Source organism: Conger conger, chromosome 12, assembly GCF_963514075.1.
Source record: "Conger conger chromosome 12, fConCon1.1, whole genome shotgun sequence".
Classification (NCBI taxonomy): Eukaryota; Metazoa; Chordata; class Actinopteri; order Anguilliformes; family Congridae; genus Conger; species Conger conger.
Genome location: NC_083771.1, coordinates 39,835,022 through 39,860,521, shown reverse-complemented (window position 1 = coordinate 39,860,521; position 25,500 = coordinate 39,835,022). Strand labels below are relative to the sequence as shown.

General features: G+C 44.0%; 1 protein-coding gene across 3 annotated transcripts in view; it reads left to right on the top strand.

Moving 5' to 3' along the window:
* The window catches only part of LOC133142068 (rhotekin-like), a 40,639-nt gene extending 16,669 nt beyond the window's left edge, over window positions 1-23,970 (top strand). For 2 of the 3 annotated variants that reach the window (XM_061263019.1, XM_061263020.1), the window contains exons 2-12: window positions 10,269-10,468; window positions 10,629-10,690; window positions 11,314-11,367; window positions 12,546-12,663; window positions 12,797-13,015; window positions 13,320-13,414; window positions 13,634-13,740; window positions 13,875-14,003; window positions 15,586-15,751; window positions 18,926-19,030; window positions 23,432-23,970. In XM_061263019.1, coding sequence (XP_061119003.1) covers window positions 10,269-10,468; window positions 10,629-10,690; window positions 11,314-11,367; window positions 12,546-12,663; window positions 12,797-13,015; window positions 13,320-13,414; window positions 13,634-13,740; window positions 13,875-14,003; window positions 15,586-15,751; window positions 18,926-19,030; window positions 23,432-23,874 — 1,698 coding nt within the window. In that variant the 3' untranslated portion in view covers window positions 23,875-23,970. Of the gene's footprint in view, window positions 1-163; window positions 293-10,268; window positions 10,469-10,628; window positions 10,691-11,313; window positions 11,368-12,545; window positions 12,664-12,796; window positions 13,016-13,319; window positions 13,415-13,633; window positions 13,741-13,874; window positions 14,004-15,585; window positions 15,752-18,925; window positions 19,031-23,431 lie in introns of those variants that run through there. The other variant, XM_061263021.1, reaches the window with a different exon arrangement.
* The last annotated feature ends 1,530 nt before the right edge of the window (window positions 23,971-25,500 follow it).

The window sequence follows — 25,500 nt, the reverse complement described above, 5'->3', positions numbered from 1 at the left end:
ATTTTATGCAATCTGCGACGAAATGTTAGCCTACACACTAGAATAACCCACTGCCGCGACAGTCTTCTGCTTGATTCTCAATGCATTATTATTCCAGCACAACTGACACATCCAGCGGAAACACTGACGCCCACGTGTGAAACCGGCTTGTTGTCGTACTTGTAAGCATCAGCAAGTCAGGAGTGGTGGGGAGTGGACATTAAGCTGCTGCACTCAGTAATATATTCTCGTTGCTGGTCATTTTCAATAGGATCCCAGAGTCTTCGCAAACATGAACTTCAAGGATGACCAAGTAAGTATGAGAGTTTAGTTTAATTTTATGACCCGATCGTCTTTGCAACGTCGTCGTTCGTCTGACGTCGGGCGTCGCGGGTGCATTATAGGCAGTGGTTTATCGTGTGTTTTATAGTGTCCTAGAGGAGTTGAAATGTGTGTCAGGTGCAGCCAACTCAGCACCGTTAGCCAAACCCGTACACATTTAATGGAGGGTGCCTTGGCTTTCTTAGATATGAAGGGATTTGCGTGTTAAAATGATATTCCTATAGACTAATAAATTCAGTAGAATAATGCTGATATCCACGTGAAACCAAAATAGGGAATTCCTAACTCCCCGGAGTGTTAACCCTAGCCGAGCCTACGCGAGGATATGATAGGTAAACCAGCGGAACAATAGTCCAAGGAACTGGGGGAAAAATAGTTAGTGTGCCAAAGCTACTTGCTTCAAAAAATATAAAATGTGATAATTGGATAAGGAATTAGCTACCGACTTTTGGAATCCTGGTTATTGTGAGGGGATGATGGAGGGGGTTCCGTGCTTCACAAAGGGATCTAGTAACTAGGGGTGTTGCGCAATCCCCAGAAAGCCGCTTTGCGTTTATTCAGCCAAGGAACGTTTCAGTCTGACTGTAGAATTGTAAAGCTAAGCCACTTGTAACTCAACAAGCAGCTTGTGCTTTGCAAATATCCCAGGGTATTTGCTTTAACCACATGTGATTTTGTCAGAACCTGTGATGAATGAGTTGTGTGATCAATTTTCTTTTAGACTGATATGGTACATTTTGTCTTATTATAGTATAGTTACATGCAGCTTCACTTAAATCAATAGATGAGTTGTTTTTATGTGATTGTCAGCTTTAGGTGAGCGTCCATTATTAACCCAATGTTTGTTTTTGTTGTGAATTTGTAAGCAAGATAAATTCAGCTCAACCTTTGGTTATGGTCAAGGAACCTAAGCCAGTGCAGTGTTCCTTATAGCCTGTTGCGATTGCAGTGTCCATTTCAGAATCAACTTTTCCCACTTCAAACCCAGAATGAGTCACTGGCCACATGACGGCTCTGTGGTCATTTCTTCCAGGCTAGCGCATTAGTTTGCTATTTGAACATTGCTATGGGGCTAGTTAATTGAATGGAGCTTTGTCCATAGCTTTATTCCCAGCCTTACTTCCATGAAAAATCCTGTACATCTGACATTATGGTGTGAGTGGGAGGGAGAATCTACACATGACTATGGGAGAAACTACACAGGACTATGGGAGAATCTACACAGGACTGGGGACTGGGGGGGGGGGTCCCTGGTCTGTCCTTGGTCTGTCCTTTGCCGTTTCTCATTGCAGTGAACTTCCCTGTGTTCTCAATGACATCACACTCATTCCCTGGCATGACTAGCCAGTTTCAATCAAAGCAGACCAATTCCTCCCATTTACTTCTGACCTGTAGGACTCATACTTGTGTGTTTTTTTGGTTTAACCAGGCTGCCTTCGTCTGAACATGTGCAGGGATTTTAAATGAGACCAGCACAGAGGGTTTAAACTGTAGTAGACTGATTATTTCACTGTGGTACCAGGCAAGGCTGGATTCAACTTGGTCCTGCGAGTACTAGTGTAAGATATCACACTTTGTTTTACTGGCAGTGAATGAACCTTGCTTTGGTATGTGTGATTACAGATCACAGCCAAATCACTTATTTTTATTTGTTTTACATCAAGGGCTGTCAATGATGTGCTATGCATGCTTATCATGTACCTTGTGTGCTTTTTAATTGTCTGAAGTACTGAATAATAAGTCACAGTAACCATTTGTATGCTAATTCTGGCATACTCCTATAACTGTCTGGCTCTCTGTAGCTGGTACAGTAAGAAAGTATTTGTATAATACTAGGTTGATTACTGTGACAGGCAGACATAATGTTCATTGCTATATTATAATGCTCCATTTCGGCTCCAGCTTGATCAAACTCCTCAATCTCCCAGATACTGTTTCTTCAGGTCAGTTTCCTGGATTAGCACTGTCCGCATTACCCACTGAAGAACACAGTCCAAAAATGCTCTTCACAACCATTATTGTGAAAGGGTCATGAATAACTTAAATCTTGTATACCTTTTACCTAAATTAAGCACTCGATTACTTACAGATTACACCAGTGCTATTGCCATTAACTGTGTGGTTCTGTATGATACACTCACCGAGCACTTTATTAGGATTTTTTACATTTTATTACACCTACTTATTAATGCGATTATCTAACATTCAGTTAATGTTCACATCCACCATCAGAATGGGGAACAAATGTGATCTAAGTGACTTTGACCATGGAATGATTGTTGGTGGCAGACGGTGGTTTGAGTGTCTCAGAAACGGCTGATCTCCTGGGATTTTCAAGCACACAAGTCTCTAGACTTTGCAAAGAAAAGTGCTAAAAACCCCCCAAAAATGGACAGAAATGCCTTGTTAATGAGAAGTGTCAGAGGAGAATGGCCAGACTAGTCAAAGCTGACAGGAATGTGACAGAAATGCAAATAACCACACATTACAACAGTGGTATGCAGAAGAGCATCTCTGAACACACAACACATCATAACTCTTCAGTGGAGAGGCAAGAGCAGTAGAAGTCTAAAAAATAAGTCTAATAAATATGTAAAACATGCTCGGCGAGTGTATGTTGCATGCATTTCGCGATGCTTCAGGAGGAGTGAGGGCAGTACAGCAGTCAGGGTCAGCTGGCTGCTCCAGTGGTCAGAATGTGAATTAAACTGGTATTCAGGTTATGTGTGACTCTGGAGTTGTAATCTATTGTTAACAGTACACAAGGGAATGTACTTTCCTTTATAGGCTAGTAACACTGTGGCCTCTAATTTAAACTGCTGTAACCTATTTGTTCCAGCCTGTAAAACAGCTTTATAGAGCTTTGTCTGCTGTATTTGTAGTGGTATTATTATTTGAAAATAGCTACAAGGGGTGGGTGGTCGAAGCTAGCCTCTGCTTTTCTTTGACTGTTTATAAAGGATTATGGCAGATAATCTTTTTTCATTCTCCCTTCATGTAAGTCTATCCTTCCTTGTCCTTCACTAAATGCCTTTCTTTCTCTTTTTCTTCCAATACCCTGTTCCATGCTCTGAGGCCCAGAGGATTCTGGGATGGGATTAGCAGGCTATGAGTGGAGAAGGGAAGAGACACAATTGTTTACGGCACATTTTTGTGGTGGAAGAGAAGAGGGCCTTTTTGAGTTCGCCTCTGTAGCCTGTGTTTTTCACAGCATCATAAATCCATATTTTAGGGGTTGGCGAGATGTTCAACACAAGCTCGGAATATAAACGTTAGAAGACAATTTCCAAGTTAACCATTTGTTTCATTTCTTTGAAATTCCCATGCTCCATCGAGGTAGACAAGCATCTCTTGGCTCTCTCACCATCTCTTGTCAGCTGTGGTTAAGTAGGCTGTAACTCTGGCACCAGCCTGGCTCTGCCAGAGGGCTAGAGCATCATCAGCATGGTGATGCTCTCATGGTGATTCTCTCTGTGTTGCTGTTATTATCAGCCACTGTTACCATGCTGTTACTCATGACCTCTCTAGAAGGTCCATTTTACATTGTTTATGCAGCAAGCTCCCTTATGCAGGGATACTCCGAATGAGTCCTGTTCGATGTCTGATCTATCTACACAGCTGGGCAATAAAGGACATCTCATGCACATGTATAACAGCAGTTTTCTTATCAAGGGGGCAAGGGGGGCTCTTATGCTCTTATGTATTTCCATGTGATTTAAAAATGCGCTTTGGACAAGCGTGGGTTTTTTCATCTGTACTTTTAAAATGATATACCCCCGCTCTGTTGCTTTGAGTCCCAGAGTAGGCCCCAAGTAGGTCATTGTTAAAACCTGTTGGTCTCCAGTGTGCTGTGGTGTGCTCCACAGACCCATATATTTCATAGTTTGTTTTGATTGCTCTTCTGCAGAATTCTTTCCATAGCAAGCCACATCTGTCTTCTAAATAAGGTAGTGTTGCGGTGGTATAAATAATGCATCTTAATACATTCCCTGCCTTCCCAGCCTACAGATCTACACAGTAATCTAGGTACTGGGTTTTTTTGTCTACCAGGTGAAAATTTGAGGGGCCACCCAGGAAGCCACAGTGTTTGTCGTGAGCATCTGTTCCAGATTTCTTAGTGCTAGTGCCCTTGTAACAGTCAAACCAAGCTCAACCTGTTGAATAATACGTATATCATATTGAGAAGGTTGTACCAAATAACGCAACTTGGTTAATTGGAATGGCTTCTTAGAAAGCAAGAAAGCAATTGTAAGGTTATGGTAACACAGAGAGCTCACCCTCATTTATCCATCCATCCATCCATCCATTATCTTAACCCGCTTATCCTGAACAGGGTCGCAGGGGGGCTGGAGCCTATCCCAGCATACATTGGCTGAAAGGCAGGAATACACCCTGGACAGGTCGCCAGTCCATCACAGGGCGCACACACCATTCACTCACACACTCATACCTATGGGCAATTTAGACTCTCCAATCAGCCTAACCTGCATGTCTTTGGACTGTGGGAGGAAACCGGAGTACCCGGAGGAAACCCACGCAGACATGGGGAGAACAAGCTCCGCACAGAGAGGCCCCGGCCGACAGGGATTCAAACCCAGGACCTCCTTGCTGTGAGGCGGCAGTGCTACCCACTGCACCATCCGTGCCACCCTCGTTCATCCATCCATCCATCCATCCATTATCTGAACCCGCTTATCCTGATCAGGGTCGCAGGGGGCTGGAGCCTATCCCAGCATACATTGGGCGAAAGGCAGGAATACACCCTGGACAGGTCGCCAGTCCATCGCAGGGCACACACACCATTCACTCACACACTCATACCTACGGGCAATTTAGACTCTCCAATCAGCCTAACGTGCATGTCTTTGGACTGTGGGAGGAAACCGGAGTACCCGGAGGAAACCCACGCAGACATGGGGAGAACAAGCTCCGCACAGAGAGGCCCCGGCCGACAGGGATTCAAACCCAGGACCTCCTTGCTGTGAGGCGGCAGTGCTACCCACTGCACCATCCGTGCCACCCTCGTTCATCCATATAAATTATATTCATTGTCTTCCGAGCTGATGGTCTGCCAGCATTTGCCACTTTTTTGAGATACTTTTGCAACAGAGCATGAGTTTGCACTCTGAGTGAGTGTCTTCTCTGGTGGAAGTGGTGTCCGACCTTAAGGCCTCAGTTATAACCCCTTATTGCTTATTGATTTGAATGTTTATACTGGCCTGGCCTTCAGGAGGCTCAGCGTATGACACCATGGCCGCATTTATATTTTTATCCTCTGACATAGCGGAGCTCTGGGCAGTAGTGGATTTGGAGCAGTTCGTCTCGTGAGCATGGGGTGTACTACAGTGCATCGGCTGATCGTATTACCGCAGCTCATTTTATCCTAGTTCAAAAACAAGATTAAGGAGCACAAGGCAGCGTAGTCTCCGGGCAATACTGTTCCAGCGTGATCCTGAACCTCTGGGGGAAGGTGTAAGGAGCGTACCCTGGGGCTCTCCTATCCCAGGAATTCTGTATTACTCAGGCTAAAGCCAAATGGGCTATTTGGTCAGCTAAAATTAAATGCAGTGCAGTATCAATTTATTTACTTTTTTTGTGTGGTGGTAGGCACCAAAATCTAGAAACAAAGCAGCATATGAAGCAAAAATCACTGCCTGACACCACAGAAAAAATGAAAGAAATTGAAGAGATGCCGCGGTGCACTTGATTTGAGTTGACACAGAATGGCCCTGTTCTACAGTATACTGCTACTCCAGATGATTATACTGGGTGGTAGGTTATTTCCATTATGAATCCATGAATAAAAGCTTTATGTATTCCTTTAATTAAAAAAATACAGCCCCGGGGCTTTTCCTTTTACACAAGTAATTTATCACAGTTAACAAATCCAAAATGAAATTACATTTTCAGCAGGACTGCGCGGTTGTTTCTATCTTTTTTTATTGCATCACGTATTGTGGCAGACATCTAATCTAGAGGCATCCCTATGCTGTGGGTTTATTATGTAGTGGGGGTGCCATTTGTGCTCTGGGTGTCTAGCTACGTACATCACTACAGTTACTCAGCAGTGATCTGATCTAAAACGTCTGTCTGTGAGGTGTAACTTCAGGATAATCTAAGCCTAGTTTTCAGATGCCAATATATCTCCCATATTCCATTAAGTGCATTGTGATCTGCAGAGCTCACCAGTTGTAAAGCAGAGGTTTAAAACTTAAATTCTTATCTTGGAAAAGGAATTGCAGCAATGTGGACATGCAGGATTTGTGTATCTGAGGAAAACATCTAGCTATGAAAGTTAATCCATACTGTTCTTTCTGTATGGATGGTTTAGTGCAGTGTGTCTCTAGGAATGACTTGAATTTTGAATATGAGATCAGTACTGCAGATGCATCAGGTGACATTTGATATATTTTTTGTGTGATAGAGTTCACAGGTCTTCAGCCATGCACCTTGAGGGTGGCACACAAAAACGATTGTAACATTGCCTGTCTCTACTGTAGCTCTATTAGTGTTTGTTTACCATGTGAAATGCTCTTTTTTGAAGTCACTTTGGCTAAAACAGATGCCAAGTGTCTAAATTGTGAATGGTAATTGTAGAGTTGAAAAGAGAATGTCCAGAGCTTTGAATTAGTATGAATCTGGTATTTCTGTCAGATTAGTTTAAAAAAAGATTTTTGCTATTTTTGTAATTTAGTAGGCTACATCTGGCTGTTTAATCTGTTGATACAATAGTTTTAACATGCCACATATATGCATATTTATTATTCAAATTGTATTGTATGATTTTAATTTGTCATTCGGCCCAGACACTTTAATTTTAGATACTAACAGAACTTAATGATTAGTTGCCAGCTTTGCAGCGCCTAGTGTAGTGACAAAACATCACTGTGTGCTTCTTCGGAGTTACTGGAAGTGCATTGTACTGTAAATCGCAAACCCGTCAATGCCCCATACAGCAGCCATTGTGAAGCCAGCAGTGAATCTGAGACTGATGTAGAATTGTAAAATATCCTTCATTGTGTCTTGGTGAGGTGGGGGTTTCATGTGAATGTTGTGGTTACAGATGAAGGCCACAGTCAGGGGTGGGGGTTTCATGTGAATGTTGTGGTTACAGATGAAGGCTACAGTCAGGGGTGGAGGTTTCATGTGAATGTTGTGGTTACAGATGAAGGCTACAGTCAGGGGTGGAGGTTTCATGTGAATGTTGTGGTTACAGATGAAGGCCACAGTCAGGAGTGGGGGTTTCATGTGAATGTTGTGGTTACAGATGAAGGCCACAGTCAGGGGTGGGGGTTTCATGTGAATGTTGTGGTTACAGATGAAGGCCACAGTCAGGGGTGGGGGTTTCATGTGAATGTTGTGGTTACAGATGAAGGCTACAGTCAGGGGTGGAGGTTTCATGTGAATGTTGTGGTTACAGATGAAGGCCACAGTCAGGAGTGGGGGTTTCATGTGAATGTTGTGGTTACAGATGAAGGCCACAGTCAGGGGCGGGGGTTTCATGTGAATGTTGTGGTTACAGATGAAGGCCACAGTCAGGAGTGGGGGTTTCATGTGAATGTTGTGGTTACAGATGAAGGCCACAGTCAGGGGTGGGGTTTCTGTCAGGCTGTCTCCTCTGCAGGCCTCCACCCACCTCCCCACAACATCTCAGAGAGGCCTTCACCTCTCCATGCAGCTTTTTCCTGTATGCTCCCGCTCTCATGATCAAAGTTTTTATGTGATTCTTCACTGTGCCTTTTTATCCCGGTTCACGTCACCTGCTTCTCTGTTTTTCTTCTCTGCCTCCCACGTACTCATGCCTTAACACGCACACTCACTAGTGCATTGTTATTGGCCTATTTGCTGTTCTGTCCCAGTTTCCTTAAAGTCCCCGTTCCTCTCAGTACCCCTCCCGTCTGTTGCCGTTGCTCTGCCAGCTTTGGTCTCTCCCTCCCTCCCTCCATCCCTCCCTCCCTCCCTCCCGTATCCCTTTCTTCCTTGGCTCCTGGCAGTAGCCCATTCAACAGGCAGGAAGTCTAGTTTATAGCACAGGAAGGCATCAACATTAGAGTTTAGCATAGTACTAGCCACAGGTCTCTAGGCAACAACTACTGTGTCATAAGGTTAAGTTGAGACAAAACTCAGGGCTTGATCCAATCACATAGGCAGCACCAGGTGAAAGTTCACTGACTTGGCAGAAAAGCCTGGCATGGAAGAATTCAACAACATAAACAAATGATTAGGACATCCGTTTCCAAATCCCTTGTACAAAAATGCAGCTGGGATCTGTATAATATTTTAATGGATATGTCCAGCTTTCTAAGAACATACCTTCTGGGTGATTCTTGAAAATATGTTAATGACCAGTAAAGCCTGGAGTAATCGAGACATGGTAATTACAATAAAAGTGTTTTTTTAAGAGTAGCCGTAAACTTTTAACAAGATTAAGCAGGTGCTGTTTATGGCTTAAAATAGGCTATATCACTCCACAGGATAGTGGTAAAAAAGGTACTTTTATTGCTTTGAGGGACTTGTTCACTCAGTCAGTGAAAGAGTGAGTGAAGCTGTTGTTCCTATGACGACTCGTTTGCAGCCAAAGGGCCTAGATTTTTAAGTTACTGAATGTTGGTTTAATGAAACTGGATTCTGATGCTCTATTTGTCATGTTTTCTGATTGATTGTACCGTCTGCATTATATAATATAGCATCACTGGAATGTGAAAAATGGGCACATAATATACACAGATGAAAACATACACAAGTAATAAAACTCCAGAAGTGTAATAAGTTACCCCCTCAGGGCAGACCACCCTTTTGCGAGCTGTTCTGAGCTGTCGGGGGTCTTGTCTGGAGCCCTGTTTACGCAGACACTGCCCAGCATGGAACCTCTCTGCTGGCTGGAAGCCAAGCGCCACTTCCCCCTCAATCTCACACCCTCGCCCCCACCACAGAGGGAGATACTTATATGTCCCTGGCCTGGGCTGTTTTCAGGAGGCGGATGCCCTTACCTGGGTGCGGCTATGCCAGGGTAGTGCCCCCCCTCTCCTCCTGCCCACCCAAGCTCGAGCTGCCGGTGGCAATGTGGCGTGTACCCTGGGGAAATGTTATGACCTGCTGCAGGAAAGGTCGGGGGGGAATTCACGCACACGTAGGGAGTGCCTGGAGTGGCCCACTCTGGAGTATTAGGGTGCGGTATCAGCAGGAAGAAAAGAAGCCTTCAGATATAACCCTTAAGTGCTGCCCAGTCTGTCTGAGGATTCTGCATATCGAACTAAGAATAGGAGTAAGAATAGCTTTTGTGTGGATTTACTGTTCCCATTGCTGAACTTTGTGTAACTTTCTATGCTCCAGGTACAATGTGAATGCTATTGTTATTTATGTATCTTAGCACTTATTCATATCCAGGCCCATGGCTAAATTAAGTGTCTTTCTGGTGTATTTATGTCTCATTACCATGTGGCATATGGGGGGTGCTCTGATTGCTAAATGTGTGCAGCTGGACAGTACAGTGTAAATTAGAGTGATTAAGCGGGGTTTTCTTGGTTTTCAAATGGTTTTTAATCACTCTCCAAATCCCATAGATGACACTTGGATTTCCTTTACAGTACTTGAGGGCAGCATTCTTACTTACTGGAGAGTTCAGAATTCACTTGTCTGTGCACAGAGAGACAACTGAAGCAAACAGAATCCTTGTTGTTTTTGCCTTGTTGCACTCTATTTTAATACCTCACACCAAATGCTTCAAAATGCTTTCTGTTTAGAACCTGCCATTAGATACCAGAACAGATTATTCTGTGTGATAACTTACCAAAATAAGCAGCGAATAAGAATAATAGTAGAAGAAGCCAATTCGCAGGCTTGGAAGCCGTGTCGAGGTGCTGGGAATGTATGCCTCGACTGCACCATTGTTTGCAGCTGAGAACGCCGCCCCTTTACCCACATGCCCCGGCTCTGCCTCTCCACAGGACAGCGATATCCAGAAGAAGATTGACCATGAGATCCGCATGCGGGATGGCACCTGCAGGCTGCTGGCCGCCTGCACCCAGAAGGACCAGGCCCTGGAGGCAGCCAAGAGCCTGCTCACCTGCAACGCCCGCATCCTGGCCTACATGTCAGAGCTGCAGAGGATGAAGGAGGCGCAGGTCATGCAGAGAGTGGCGCGCAGGTCAGAGAGGAGCAGGGTGTGCGGTGTGTGGGGTGGGTGGAGGGTGGGGTAGTGGAGGGCAGGGTCTGCAGTGTGGGGTTGCTTGTGGAGTGGAGGGGGGACAGTGAGGGGGACGCCCTGTGTGTGATTGGGGGTAACACACAGTGACTCTCTGTTACAGGCCCTCTGATTCCAGTCTGCTAGACGACAGGCTACCCTGCAAGGGAAAAGTGGCCATATCTGGTAAGAACAAGAGCACAGGTACCCATGTATTGTAGCACAATTTGAAGTGCATTTACCCAATTTGAAGCGCAGGTCAAAGGGTCTAAAATAGGCTATATCTAAACAGTGTAATTTGAAATGTAGTCAGTCAGCGCCTGTCTCAGAGAATAATGGCCTGGGGTGGACTGTGGTGATCAGGCCATTACAGGATAATAATGAACTGCCTGCTTTTAGCTTGGAGGTGAGGGTAATCTAGACACAGTCACAGTTAGACGGAGGTTAGGAGGTGAGGCAACGATATAGTGAGACCTCAGTCTTCCACACACACACACACACACACACACACACGCACACATTCTTCCAAAGAAAGAAAACTGCTAAAGAGATAAACTGATTTTATCAAATATGTTTTTGTCATTGTACTATACCTGCTGTATGTGTGTGTGTGTGGGGGGGGGTTGGAGGTGTGTTGTTAGGGTGTAGGTGAAGTGATTAGGGTGCAAACCGCATGCGGTGTATTTTCTGTGTGTGTGTGTGTGCGGGTGCGGTGTGTGTATGTGCCCTGTCACACTCTGCAGTAAACACTGTTGGTTGTGGCAGCACCTTTGGAGAACCTCTCTGACACACTGCCATTTCCCCTGCAGACCTGCGTATCCCTCTCATGTGGAAAGACACAGAATACTTCAAGAACAAAGGAGGTGAGAGCCCCAGTAATCCCCCCTTAGCCACACTACACACTGAAGCAGCCCCGGGCGGGTCCGTCTCAGGAAGAACATGACAAGACTGGGATAATGAATAATGCACCACGGTTAGCTGTGCATAGTCAAAACCACGCTTTCTGCATGATTGAAATTATATGTGGTAATTGTTTGTACAAGGACACAAAAACAAGGAAAAGGTTTAGGAAAGCAATACACATGTGTACTGTAATAGCCAGAGAGACATATACCATTTGTGTGGTACCCGACAGTATACCACAATTACACCGGATTACTTATATCAGAATCAGAATCAGAAGCGGTGCAGTATTAACAAAAAAAAGGTTTTTCTTCCACGCTAACCAAATCTAAACAAAACTAAAATGTACCTGCCTACAAAGCTCATTACTCTGGGAGAGGTGTTAGCAAAGATACCCTCAGTGTGCACACTACCTTGTAGCTAATCTCATTGTAGAGCCAACTTCTAATTCAGGGTGTAAAATTGCATTGGACCATTAATCTTAATCTTAATTAACCGCTAATCTTCATGGATGCCCTGTTTAATTTTGAAATGTCAGTATTTGCATTAATCATGTTTTTGTAAAAATGCCCTATCACACAGAGAATGTTACCCCTCCACTCAGGCATGTGAAACATGGATGGAGTTATTCCCTGGTGAAAAGCTTGTTTGTAGTAATTTCCATGTCAGAAACTTTCAGGGACAAATCCTGAAATAGCTGAAATAAGTCCTTTAGAACAGTACTAGACTCTAGCACACAGCTCCTACACAGACCTGAGCATTTTGTCCGTAGTATACATTGTGTATATTGAGACCCCCCAACACACACATACACACTCACATTTACAAAGGAGGATGCTTTCATACACGGCGGCCTGTAGTGTAGTGGTGAAGGTAAATGACTGGGACACGCAATTGTTCTAATCCCGGTGTAGCCACAATAAGATCCGCACAGCCCTTGAGCAAGGCCCTTAACCCCGCATTGCTCCAGGGGAGGATTGTCTCCTGCTTAGTCTAGTCAACTGTACGTCGCTCTGGATAAGAGCGTCTGCCAAATGCCAATAACGTAATATAATACACATCTCTCACTTGTTTGATATTTTCGCGTGTGTAAAACTGCAGGTGAGACGGTTTTGTTCCCTCTCCCCCTCGCCCCCAGAGCTGCATCGCTGTGCGGTCTTCTGTGTGCTGCAGCTGGGAGGTCACATCTTCGACACAGACATGGTGATGGTGGACCGGACCCTGACGGACATCTGCTTTGAAAACACCATTGTGTTGTGAGTGTCATGGCTTACCTGCTCTTCTCCTTGAGTTCCTGAGGAATTAAAAAACCCAGGCTTGGGTCAGTCTTGCAGCTGTCCATCATTGGTGGCTCTGTGTGTGTGTGTGTGTGTGTGTGTGTGTGTGCAGTAATGACGCCGGCCCCGGGTTCGAGCTGCGTGTGGAGCTGTACAGCTGCTGTACGGAGGAGGAGTTTTCAGCGGGGAATGCTCCCCGGAAACTGGCCAGCAAGCTGAGCAGCTCCCTGGGCCGCGCCTCGGGGAAGAAGGTTCGGGCGTCGCTGGAGCCCGGCAGCCCTGTGTCTAATGGAGGAGGATCCCCTCTGCTCCTGCCCTCTCCCTCTGTCCTGTGAGTGCTGGACGCTCACGTACACATAGACACGTATTTCCCCCCAACTCACACACAAATCCCCGTAAGCATGCAGACACACATTTCAACGCACAGACACATGCACTCTGACAATCAAATCCTGGAGCCCAGAATCACACACTGCACTGGTATGCCTACTGAGATACAGAACCCATACTTAAATTGTAGCCCTCCCATTTCCAGTCTTTTTATATATACAGCCAGTGTACTCGTGCAGAGAAACCTGCGGTTACCTGTAAGGTAAAGGCCCTCTCTGATTATCCACACACTCCTTGTGCTGCAGGGGACCCAAGTATCATCTGCTGGCACACACGTCTTTGACCCTGGCGCACGTTCGGGACAGTTTCCGAACCCACGACCTGTCCATCTGCGGAAGCGGTGAGCAACCGCTCCTCTCCTCCTTCTCTTCTCTTCTCTGCTCTGCCTGTCATAATCCCTCTTCTTCTAGTATCAGTACAGTACAAGTAAATGTAAACCGTAAACCAAAGTTACTTTTCATAGTTTTCATAGTACATGAACAATGAGTAAGTCTTGGGAATGGGTATCACTTCAACATATAAAAGTGTGGTATGCATGGTTAATCTCTCTGTGTTCCAGAGGAGAGCTCTTATTGGCTGCCTCTCTATGGGAGTGTGTGTTGCCGTCTGGCAGCACAGCCTGCCTGTATGACTCAGGAGATGATGAGTGGCAGTCTGAAGGTCAAGGTGTGTAGGGAGTTCTGTCCTGAAGGGCCTTATTTCAGGTCATTCATTTTACCTCATTGCGTCAACTGTTCTTTCCTTTCCCTCTGCACTCTCTGGCCATTTCATTCTCTTCCTCTGCCTGTCTCTCATTGCAGCTTGGAGAGGATCCTCAGATTTGGACAAACATATATGGTGTCCTGAGGGGGCCAAACCTCATCTGTTACCACCAGCAGGAAGACAAAGAGGCTGAGGTGGAGCCAGCTTTTACCATCGCTATAAATAAGGTCAGCCAACAGAGAGACCAGTACGGCGCTCCATTTCCATTCGCCTATTCCAAGTTCAGCAGCTTTGAATACTCACTTTCTGTTGACCTATTCCCAAGTCCTGAAAACTGTGAAAAGTGCGAGCCAGCATCTCCGTCTCCGAGCCTCATCTGCACTGTTCATCTTTACTGGTCTCCATGAATCGTGGAGCCTTTCTCATGGTGCAGTGAGTGCAGTTATTGAAAGGATCTATGCTGAACTGATTGTGGGTTTAGTGTGGCTGCGGTGGGCAGACTGTACAGCATTAATAAAACAACCATATGCATCATCTGCAAAAGTCTATACACCCTGGGTTGTAGAAATAACCTGAACATTGTCTCTGGTCCTCACCCATGGATTTGAGTAGCTTTTTGGTTAAAACGTACACATTTGCTCAAAATGGCTGAGTATTCACTGGGCAGGCTGGAGGTTAATTGAGCTTGCTGTAAGGATGGGCAATGCTTTGACCCAGTGACCCCATTTCTCTGGCTGAACAGGATATTGATCCACTCACAGTGGGCTGTAGATTTAGCTGTCTGGACCAGGTATCACTGCATGGTGTTATTAAAGTATACTGGTCTCAGGCATACAGAATACAGGTTTGAGTTAGATTGTTCTTATGTATTTTTGAGTTTATGGGTGGATGTGCTTAATTTGGACAATTATGCTTGCTACACGTGAAGCCCTTAATTCCCTTATGCTCCCAGTCTCACACCACACTCAGCATGTGCTAATTTCTAGATGGTTCCATGCAGCTGATTATAACCTTTGGGGAAAAGCATTAATTTCACGCCATGCCAGAGCTGTAGCTTCATTTTGCTGTGTTAATCAGTTCATAAGACTTACCTGTGCTTGTGTTCTTATGCCTTCATTTGAATTTATGCTTGTAGGGTACTATATAAGAGCTTATTTCATTGTTTTGAGAACATATTTAGATTACTGAAGAGATCTTGAAAGAGATGAACGTTTGAGTTTGAGTGTTTGATGTTAAGTTCGATCATGCTTTCAGTCTGTACATAGTTTCTCCGTACAGTGAGAAGGTGGCTGTGCTTGCAGAGTGCCTCCATCTTCTGGTGTCTGAGAGTACTGCATTTAGATGTATTTCCATCTAAAATGACTTAATTCCAGTAGTTCCTGTAGGGTCTTCTGTGTGTATCTGTGGACTTTGCCCCTTGTTTGCTTAATCCCCCTCCACCTGTAGTGTTAGGTTGGTGCCACATGGTGGTGCTATTTTCCAGAATAGACGAGGAATTGCAATTTAAAAAAAAAGATAAGTCATAAATATATATCTTATCAAATATGCTTTTGCCAAAGTTGCATAGGGTTTGACACCAGCTGTACTGTGTACAAACTATATTAATTTAATTCTACCTGAAAGCTGATGTTCCATTGTTTGAAAATAAAAACAATAATCATAAATTGCAAGTCATCATGACTGTGCGACGGCTTTGATCTCACCTTCAGCAGATTAACAGCGTTTGGAGGAGGCAGATTAAAGGCCTAGTCCCTGTGTGAAGAACAGAGAGCAGGTGACTAACCCCCCGCTTTCCCACTGGCGTCTCAGGAGACAAGGATCCGGGCCACTGAGAAGGACCCTCACAGCAAACTGCAGAGCATCTCCATCAGCAACCACTACGCTGGGGAGGGGGTGACCCACACGCTGGCTGCAGACAGCCGAGGGGACACTCAGCACTGGATGGAGGCCTTCTGGCAGCAGTTCTATGACATGAGTGAGTACTGCCTTAGTGGAGTGGGATTGGCACTGTGTCAAGACAAGGGCTTGTGACACAGGTATGCCATGGAGCTAAACGGAGATGAGTTTACAAAGAAATGCTCTGTGTCGACTACAGAAAGTATCTGCAATGCTTGTGATCATGTGGTGATCCAGGCACCCAGGCATTACATTACATTACATTACATTATTGACATTTGGCAGACGCTCTTATCCAGAGCGACATACAGTTGATTAGACTAAGCAGGAGACAATCCTCCCCTGGAGCAATGCAGGGTTAAGGGCCTTGCTCAAGGGCCCAACAGCTGTGCGGATCTTATTGTGGGATTAGAACCACCAACCTTGCGTGTCCCAGTCATTTACCTTAACCACTACGCTACAGGTCGCCCCTGGCCACCCCGGGCATAACTATGTTACCATTTCGTCACCATGAGAAGTGTTCTTCTACCCCAGGGAAAGGTATACACTCTGTTTCAGAGGTTAGACTAGCTGTTTGCTTTAACTGACTTAAAGTATGGTGATTACGTCAGACAAAGGACTATGAAGTAGTCCGACTATGAAGGTGGTTCCAATAAAGAACCTGTTTCTCCAAGTTTCTGTCTTACATCCACACAGTTAATTCTCAAATGTCAAACAAAACAGCATTTTTTTGGTTTGTTGTTTCGGGTTGTTATTCAATATGGGCGCTAAGCAAGATACAACTTTTTTTTTGTTTTCCTGTCTTCTGAGGACACCGGTGGGAGTAGGTGGCCCACAGAGGCTTCTGGGTAAAAGACTTGCCTGTCATGCGCCAGTAACAGCACGTTGATGAGCAGACCGGTATTTTACAGTACTGTTAGTGGCGAGGAGCACGATGCACACGGCATGTGGCACCAGTGGAAAATGGGCTGGATTGTGCAGAATATATTATCAATGGGTGTGATGCAGCTTGATTCATTTCATAGCCAAACAAATCTCTTTCCATTCCCTTTAAGGTCTGTGTGCATCGCCAAGGGCGTATTGACAATTTATGTCGTCCACTGCAATGGAAGACATTTAGGTGCGGTGCTGGGTTGTCACTTTTCTTTTTATTGAGTTTGAATTGAGTTTGAATGAATCTCATAAATAAGTGAAATTTGTTTGAATTTGTTCAAATTTTCTTCTATCAGAAAGTGATATGTGGGGTAATTTGCTGTATGCACAGTGGCTTCACAAAGTATTCAGACCCCTTCACTTTTTGCACACTTTATTGTGTTGTAGATTTTATTTTAAATGGATAAAGTTTTTGCCCATCAATCTACATTGAATAAGCTATAATGACAATGACAATGACGTGTTTTCAGAAATGTAAAAAAAAATTTACTCTCATTTACATAAGTTTTTTTTTAGTTGGTTGATTACTTGTCTGTTCTGAATTGGCAATACTGGCAGCAGCAGAAGTGAAGACAGCTCATTGAAACTTTACAATAACTTACCAGTATGAAAATCGGTGACCTAATTTAATTACGCTGATACTGATTTGTTTACACAAATATCTCCCACACACTTCTTAGGTATATCACCACTCTAATGTGTTATACAGTGAGTCACTTTCTCCTCTTGGCAGAAAGACTTATTGTTGGCTGCTGTTTCCTCATTGTTTCGGGCTTATGGGAATTAACTGTCAGAATTTGGCAATTGAATGAAAATGTTGGGGATAGGCTCTACAAGGTGTCTCACCAACCCATGCCCTTTTGTAAAATGAATCTCTTGTGTGGATATTGCAGACTGAATTCAGCGCATGCTTTGTTCTTTAGTGCTGGATAGCATCAATTAAATAGGGTGTACTCTAACATAGTGACTCAAAATTCTCTGCCTGTAGCCATGTCTCATCCCCACAAGCAAGGACATGAGTGTCATATTGAGCTGTGACTCAGACTTATAAAAGCTAATTCCAGCAGTGTTCCAGCAGGAGAACTAATTTGGATGTGATTCATAGATATCGATGCGTTGTGAAACAAATGTAATTATGGTTTTTGAATAGGTGGGATGATAGCAGTTTGTAACTTTGTACCTATTTACAACAATCATTTTGGTATAATTTTGTAATAAGTTTTTTTTCATGCCCATCATTTATTTGCATGCACTCGCACACACATGCATGCGCGCGCACCCACACACACACATGAATTAAAACTGGTAAATGTACTTTGCTTCAAGCCAGTGGTCTACAGCACTGGTCATGGGGGGCAGTTCTCAGTGGACCTATGAATGCATTTTCAGTTCCCCTCACCTGGTTTCTTGGTATAAACTGGTTGCTGATTTAAAGATGAAAACAAAAGGCTGCATACTTGGTGGCTCTGAATTACTGGGCTTACATTAATCGGTGACATTTTTAGCTGCTCTGTTGTCAATGTTGTACCTAACACAAGCCTATAATCAACAAAATAGCTGCAATTCAAATAACATTCACATTCCTACAGGATATGTAAGGGTTTTGTGGTAAAACATTGTTACAAGACCATTGTAAATCCCTTCCTATCATTAAAAAAGGCACACTGAAATGTTTACTCACCTTCTGCCTGTGTTTATAGTCCTTAAATACGGGTTTCAAAGTATACAGTTGACGGACCGACACTGCCACAGCCAATGGTGGCAGCGCATTCACAGAGAAGGGGGAGGGATATAAACAGTGTTGTGATTTGAGGGTATTTGTTGCTGCACTTCCTCTCTTGACCATTAGAAGTCTGAAATTACCTATTGTACCATTAACTGTGCCTCACAAAAGACTTCACAAAGTTTGGCGAGATCAGCAATCACTCAAACGAACTTGCTAAACTGCGTTGTGAAGAAATGCTTCTATTTACAAAGGACATTTTAATTTTCACCCTGGTAATCTAATCCATTTCCTGTGCCTTTGTACCCCATGAATGCAAGTATGTTGTTGGTGTAAATGTGACTTGATGGCAGTCATTACGCATTGCTGAAGTTCTTCAACGCTCACAAAGCCACAGATGTTCAGACTGGCGTTTGGTGCTGTGGAAGCGAAACCCTGTCCACAGTCATTTGTAATTCATAGTTCAGTCATTTGACACTTTCAGCCACAGCAACTCACATTACTGTGATGTGTCTGCAATAAACCTTTTTGCTCAAGGAAATGAAAAAAACATTTTTGGACATTTAAAAACATTAAAAAATACTTATTTCCCTACAGGCCAATGGAAACAGTGCTGCGACAATCTGATGAAGATCGACGCTCCATCACCACGGAAACCCACGCTTGTGGCGGCAAAGCAGGGCTCCCTTTACCATGAGATGGGTAATGGCTTCCATATAGGTGCCATTCGGCAGTTCTCCTATATCACATTACAGTCCTCACCTGTTCGTTCACACCTCTACTGCTCAAAACATTCGTGGCCTAGATGTGCTTTCCGTAAAATAATAACCCATCACTCATATAGTGGCCTCCCAGAAGGTCTTGCTGATGTGTCAGTGGTGAACGCATCTCTCGCTACCTTTTGGTGATATTATGCTATAGGTGTTATGTGTATTCACCTTTGTTTAGGGAGCTCAGTATTTTTCACTCTTAGTTCACACAATACAACATAATTAGGAACATTATGTCGTGATTATTATCGTCATATTCTTTGGATGGTATATAGTCCAACACAGTGGATTTCTGTTTAACCCCTTCCCCGCCAATTATTTTGGAAAAAACCTGTCATTTTCAGACAAATTTTTAAAATTATATTTAATATAGTATTTTTTATGCTGATTATGAAAAATAACTTGTATTTCATTTTCTTCCCATTTTTGTGGTTGAAATTTTATTTGGAAAATACCCTTTTCGGCAAAAACGTGTTAACGTCTTCCCATAAACTGTATTTTTTTGCCATATTTTTTTCTTTTTTTTCATATAATTTTATTACCGAAAGTAAACGGGAATGAAAAACCTATTTTTTTGTTTTTTATCACATATACTAGCAAAAATATAGCAGAAAGTAAAATGATTTGCAAATATAAATGAATGAAAATACTTATGAATGAAATTATTTGGAATTATTTTATAGCACAAATTACCTTTATTTGCAAATATTCAGTCAGCAAATTTATGAATGGTATTATCTGTCATCAGACGTATGCAAGCTTCTAAGCAAAGGTTCATAGTCACCATCTTCCCCTGAATAAACATTTGGGGTGTAATTTGTTGAAAAAAATAATATTGAAATGCCTGAGCGATAGCTAACACCTCTGCCAGACGTATGAGTGGACGAGTAGACTCGTTTCATGCTTAGAAAGGCTCAACAACGCCCAGAATCGACAGATAAACTCGTCTGTAGCTGGTTTTTGAAGGTTATTTTTTAGATGTAAAAACGTATATACTCGTCTCCGCCGGGGAAGGGGTTAAGGCCCTACGTTCATCCTGGTATGACAAATTACATGAACTGTGATTAATATAGCTCTCTATAATCTTCATAAAAATAAATATTCAGAATTCCATTGTTTTACTCCATGTCCCCCAATTTACCCCTGCGGCAGTTTCTGGAGGAACTTGGATAACAGCCAGCAAAGGAGAGGAAAAACTGGTTTGGAAACAAACAGCAACTACAAACCATCAACAACAGACTTACACAATTCCTTGCATGGGTTAAGTTAAGCATGAATGCTTAGCTTATAGTCAACAACTGCTTTGCCTTTTGCCACATCTAAGATATCATCAATTTTCTTCTGTTTTCAAATATGTACAGCTTCTGCCAAGGGGAACAGAAATATATCCAAAATCATGTCAAAGTAAACAGATCCAAACTGGTTCTGTAAAGGTCAACCCTGTACAAAGAAGGAGAGAGCAGGTGCTATTTCATGTGAACTATGTGACCCTCTCACCCAGCAATTGGAATGTGACCCTAACATGAGTCCAAGCTTTCGGCTGAACCCCAGGCTAAGCTTCACTGGTGGTCAACCTTGTCTGTGTTTTTGTGACTGCTTTGTGAATGTGAATGCAGTGTAACTTACCCTCTCTCTCCCTCTCTCTCTCTCTCTCTCTCTCTCTCTCTCTCTCATGGTGGCCCTTTCTCCTGGTCCTTTTTTCCTTCTCCCTTCCGGTACTTGTTCCCACTGAATTCTTACATCTGGTCTTGGTTTGCCATAATAACTCGTCTCATCATTGATTTCCTTTCCCCAAAATATCTCAAATTTGTGTATGGCTCTGTGCTCACCCGATCAATCTTTTTTTGGGGTTTTTGTAATTATTCCCCAATCCTCCCTACACTACATTTCTCCTGGCACACGCTCCATGCCATGTCCCCTTCCTCACATGTCCCACTAACCCCCCCCGCCTCCCCAGTCACCCCTCACCCCGCCTCGTCGTCTGAGGGGCTGCTGCTCCAGGATAACGCCGTGTCGGCCGAAATCCGCGCTCTGCTCTCTTCCTATTACAACGACAGGTGAAGTAACAGCAGGGCAAAGCCTCCCCTGTCCCCTCACCAACCTCTCAGCTCTCTGTCTAACCGGACTCCATCCTGACCCAGCAACCCTCGCATAGCCGTGTGTCCTCCATTCTGGCTCTGAGATCCAGTTGTCAAAGATTAGTGAAATTCCTTGTAGAAGTTTCTAGTAAAAAGGCCACATTGAGATGTTCTGTGAAGAGTATCTTATGGCGGTTCAGATTTGGGTGGGTTGTTTTCCTATTATACACAGTATATATGTTTGCGATTGATTTTTCTTTGGTCCCTGATCATTGCACTTGTCCATATTTGATTATCTACTGAGTGCCACTAAAAAATAACTCTTGAATCTCTGTTAGAGCCTTGTGCTCCTTCCTCTTCAGAAACCTTGTTTGTTTATGGCCAATTGAACATGGGTCTCTGACCCCTTCTTCACAATCTTAACAAAAAATTTTACTCAGTGGAGAAAATAAATTGGACAGGATGCAAGGCTGGAAATCCACAGTAAACTCAGTGGTTATGTTTGTGAGTTTTTGAAAATGATTTCTTCATGATTCGGAATCCACACTGAACTGGTTTCCTTTGCCAACACAGGGTGACATTAGAGCACTACCCTGAACAAGGCGCGCTTTGAACATACATTTTATTCTGCAGGACACTGCGCATCTGACAGAATGCCTCAGCCGTTGAGAAACTGACAGATTGAACTGCCGTCTACCCCACTCATCTTTAAGAGCTTTGTTTAACAAGCCAGGTGCTGTGCACAATCTATACCATTGACACAGGCCACAATAGGTCAGACTGGTCGACCTTACTTGCAGGTAATGTCCAAGTAACAAATTAGCAGACAAACTCAAAGCTACATTATTCAAGAAGACGTCCCATCTTCAAGTGGGAGTTTATGTAGCAGGCACTGCAGTCCATGTTAGTTTACTAAATCCCTGAGATGATCTGGTATCACAGTGGTTACACAACCGAGAGGCCAGGGGAGGGTCAAAGCCAACAATGTGCTGTCGCATTAATTTGGAAGGGTAGTCGTTTTGTGAGTCATGTTTTGGCTCTGCTCCAGCACATTGAAATTAAAATAAAGCAACGAGTATGAGGTTAAAAAGCAAACCGTCAACTTTAACTTGAGGATATTTACATCCATATCAGGTGACCTTGTAGGAATCATATTAGTTGTACATTGCTCTGGATAAGAGCTTCTGCTAAATACCTTGAAATGTAATGTTATAGCCTTTTTTATACATAATCCCCCATTGTAGGGGGGCAAAAGTACATGGACATGGATGGGTGCTCAGGTGTTTCTTGGCCAGCTGTGTGTCTTTGCCTCATTAGTCACTCTGCAGTAGCAAGAAAAGTGAGCCATGAGATGCTGTTCATTCAAAAGTGTGCCTTTTCCTTGCCCTTTGGGTTTTATTATTTTCAAACAATTTTCAGCTTGTAGTTGGCTGGCACACCCACCCCTAAAACTATGTAGGCCGCCTCCCACTTTCCAACCTCCCACTGGCTGTAACCGTAATAACGATTCTGCTGTGAAGTATTGTGGAATGCTGCCTATCAGCAAGCAGACACTTCCTCATACAGCGCTGTTGTGGGTCTGTCAGTGGTGAAATCTCCCAGTGAAGCGTGCTTGCCCTGCACTGCGGATTGAGATGGGTGACACCTGCTTGGCACAGACGGACAGACGCTGCACCCCCACGGCAGAGCACTGTGTTCTCGCTTGGCCTTGCTTCCTTTTGGGATCTCTGTGTTCCTGTGCCAGACATTGCCTCAGATTAACGCTGATTGTACTCGCTACCCTCGTCCTCAGGGAAAGAAAAGTCACTGCACAGGTTTGCTCACTTGTAAAGAAAGAGAGAGAGAGTGCAAGCTGTCATATTGAACTGGAAAATGATTAATTCTCAAATAAATAGGAGGACCTCAAAACTGAATGCACCTGAGGGGAGTCCTACTGCCACACCAATTATATGAAAAAAAATTAATTAAAACTTCCTTTTAATAATGCAAATGATGGACTAGAATAGCAATATGGGTGGGGTGAAATAGTTGTGGTGAAGAATGTCACTCCTTGTTGAGAAATTTCAGGCCAGAATGACGTATGTTATAATTGGTGTGTTTTTTATCTTATACCAGTTCCTTGTGTCCAAACTACTGATGATTATGTTGTCTATGATTATGATGTCGTTTTCATGACTGTGTTACTGCCTCTCATCTCAGCACAGTGCAGGAGTCTTTGTCATGTTTAATAACACCAGCCTCTCCCCTCCTTCCAGTTATTGACCCCGCGGATGACCTGGAAGCAGTGACAGACATCTGGAAGAGGCACATGCAGGAGTTTGAGTTGTGTGGCCATCTTGGGACCACCCCTCATTGGACGTCCTTGTTTGAGGAGGCCCAGAGTAGCAGAGCGGCGGGACACAGCCCCCACCCCCGCTGCCGGGCCCCCCGGAGCCCACGCCCCAGCCCCAAGCCCTGCCCCTGTCGCCCCCGCACCCTCTCCCTGGACCCCAAGCCGGGCGGCTGTCAGGGCAGCCACGCCCAGCCCTCCTCCCGACCCCCGCGGCCGGGCGTGTCCTCCACCTGCAGCAGCAGCTCCGCGGAGGGCAGCACTGCCTCCGATTCGGACTCCGGCCCCTTCCCCCGCTCCGCCCCGGGCCCCCGCAGCCCCCTGCGGGCCAAGCTGGCCCCGTGCATATGGCTCCAGACTCAGGTGTAGGGCCCACCCCAAACCTGGGTCAGAGGGCTCGGCGTGTGAGCGAGCCTCGGTCTCACCCCACTACTCCCGCTCTGTCCAGTCCTATCAGCATCTCAGGCAATAATACAGAGTTGTTATTGGACACTGACAACCTCTGCGGTGGCACCTCAAATATGTACTTTACAGTAATTTTATAATCTAATATCCTTACACTCTGTTCTGGATGCCTGGCTGTGAGATGGTGCATGGGGGAGAAAAGGAGTGGAAATAACTTCCCGCACAACGATTCCCATTCTATCCCGACAATGGTCAAGCTCATTGAAATGTTGCGTTACGCATTTTGGATTCATTCAAATGAAACTAGCCGGCAAGGCTGGGATATGTACACATTTTGTCCTGCACTGGATACGCTTTCACGTAGCAGCCGATGCATGGATATCGCCACACGCAGGGAAGATACTCAACCTACAAGTGTTTTAACTGCGCTGTTTAAGATCTGCCTCTTCCTAAAAATGTGGTTTCAGGCAGACTGCAGCTGTACTAACGCACTGGTCCATAGTGTGTAACAGTAAAGCAGTACAGAAGAAAGCATCTGATGGATTCAGACCAAAGCTGGAAAAACACTGATAATGTTTTTCCAGGTTCCTGTCAGTTCCTACAGCCTTCCTTCTGCCTTCTGCCAACCGCAGGCTTGCCTGTGTATTGGGTGTTCACTGTGCCGAAAAAACCCCTGCACAAGTGACATTTGGCCAACAGAGTAGTATTTCCTGGCCTAGTATTTATTTATTTAAATTATTTATTGGCTTAGGAGATATCCTTATCTCTGACAATAGCCATAAATGACATGTTTTCATATTAGAACATGGTTCTAATACTAAACAAATGTCATGTTCCAACCTTCGTTTAGTATTAGAACCGTGTTCAAGAGCGTAACAGTCGTGTTATATCCGCGATTCTAGTCTGTCACTCAGTAGCTCCCAGGGAAGTTTATTTTCTTTCATTTTGGAATGCATGGCTTTACAATGAGAATGTACTGTGTTCAGTACATTTTTGGTAACGTTAATATGCTACAAGAGCAATTCCGTGACATTATACAGCATACAATCTTGTGAGAGTCGTGTATGAGCGCCCACAGTCAGTCAGGTTTTATGCAGGCTTCCTCTCAGGTCCACGCAGAGATAATTTTGTCACAGACTTGTTTAACAAACTCTTTTCTGTGTTTTCAAAAGATTATTGTGTGTTTCCTATGTTGACTTAAAGCATATGATGAATGTTTAAAAAGAGGCATTCGTTACTATACAACTTTTGTAATTTAACTTTGTTCACCTGACTCTTTTTTAGAGATTTTTAGAGACATTTTTACATAATTGGATTGTTATTTCAATACAGATATGACGTAAGTTCACCAGACTAATATAGAGCTGTAACGATTGAGATGAATAGCACTAATATAGAGCTTCAACGATTGAGATGAAGAGCACTAAAAATTAATCTTGTGATGTGAGCATTTTGTTCACAGGCTGCTTGTGTGTGTCTACAATTAGGGGAGATAGTAAAGTGTGACAATATATTGAACTAATTTAAAAGTTTTAGAATGATAAAACATGATGTCTGATATATGACTGTGATATTGGTATGCCTTTTGTT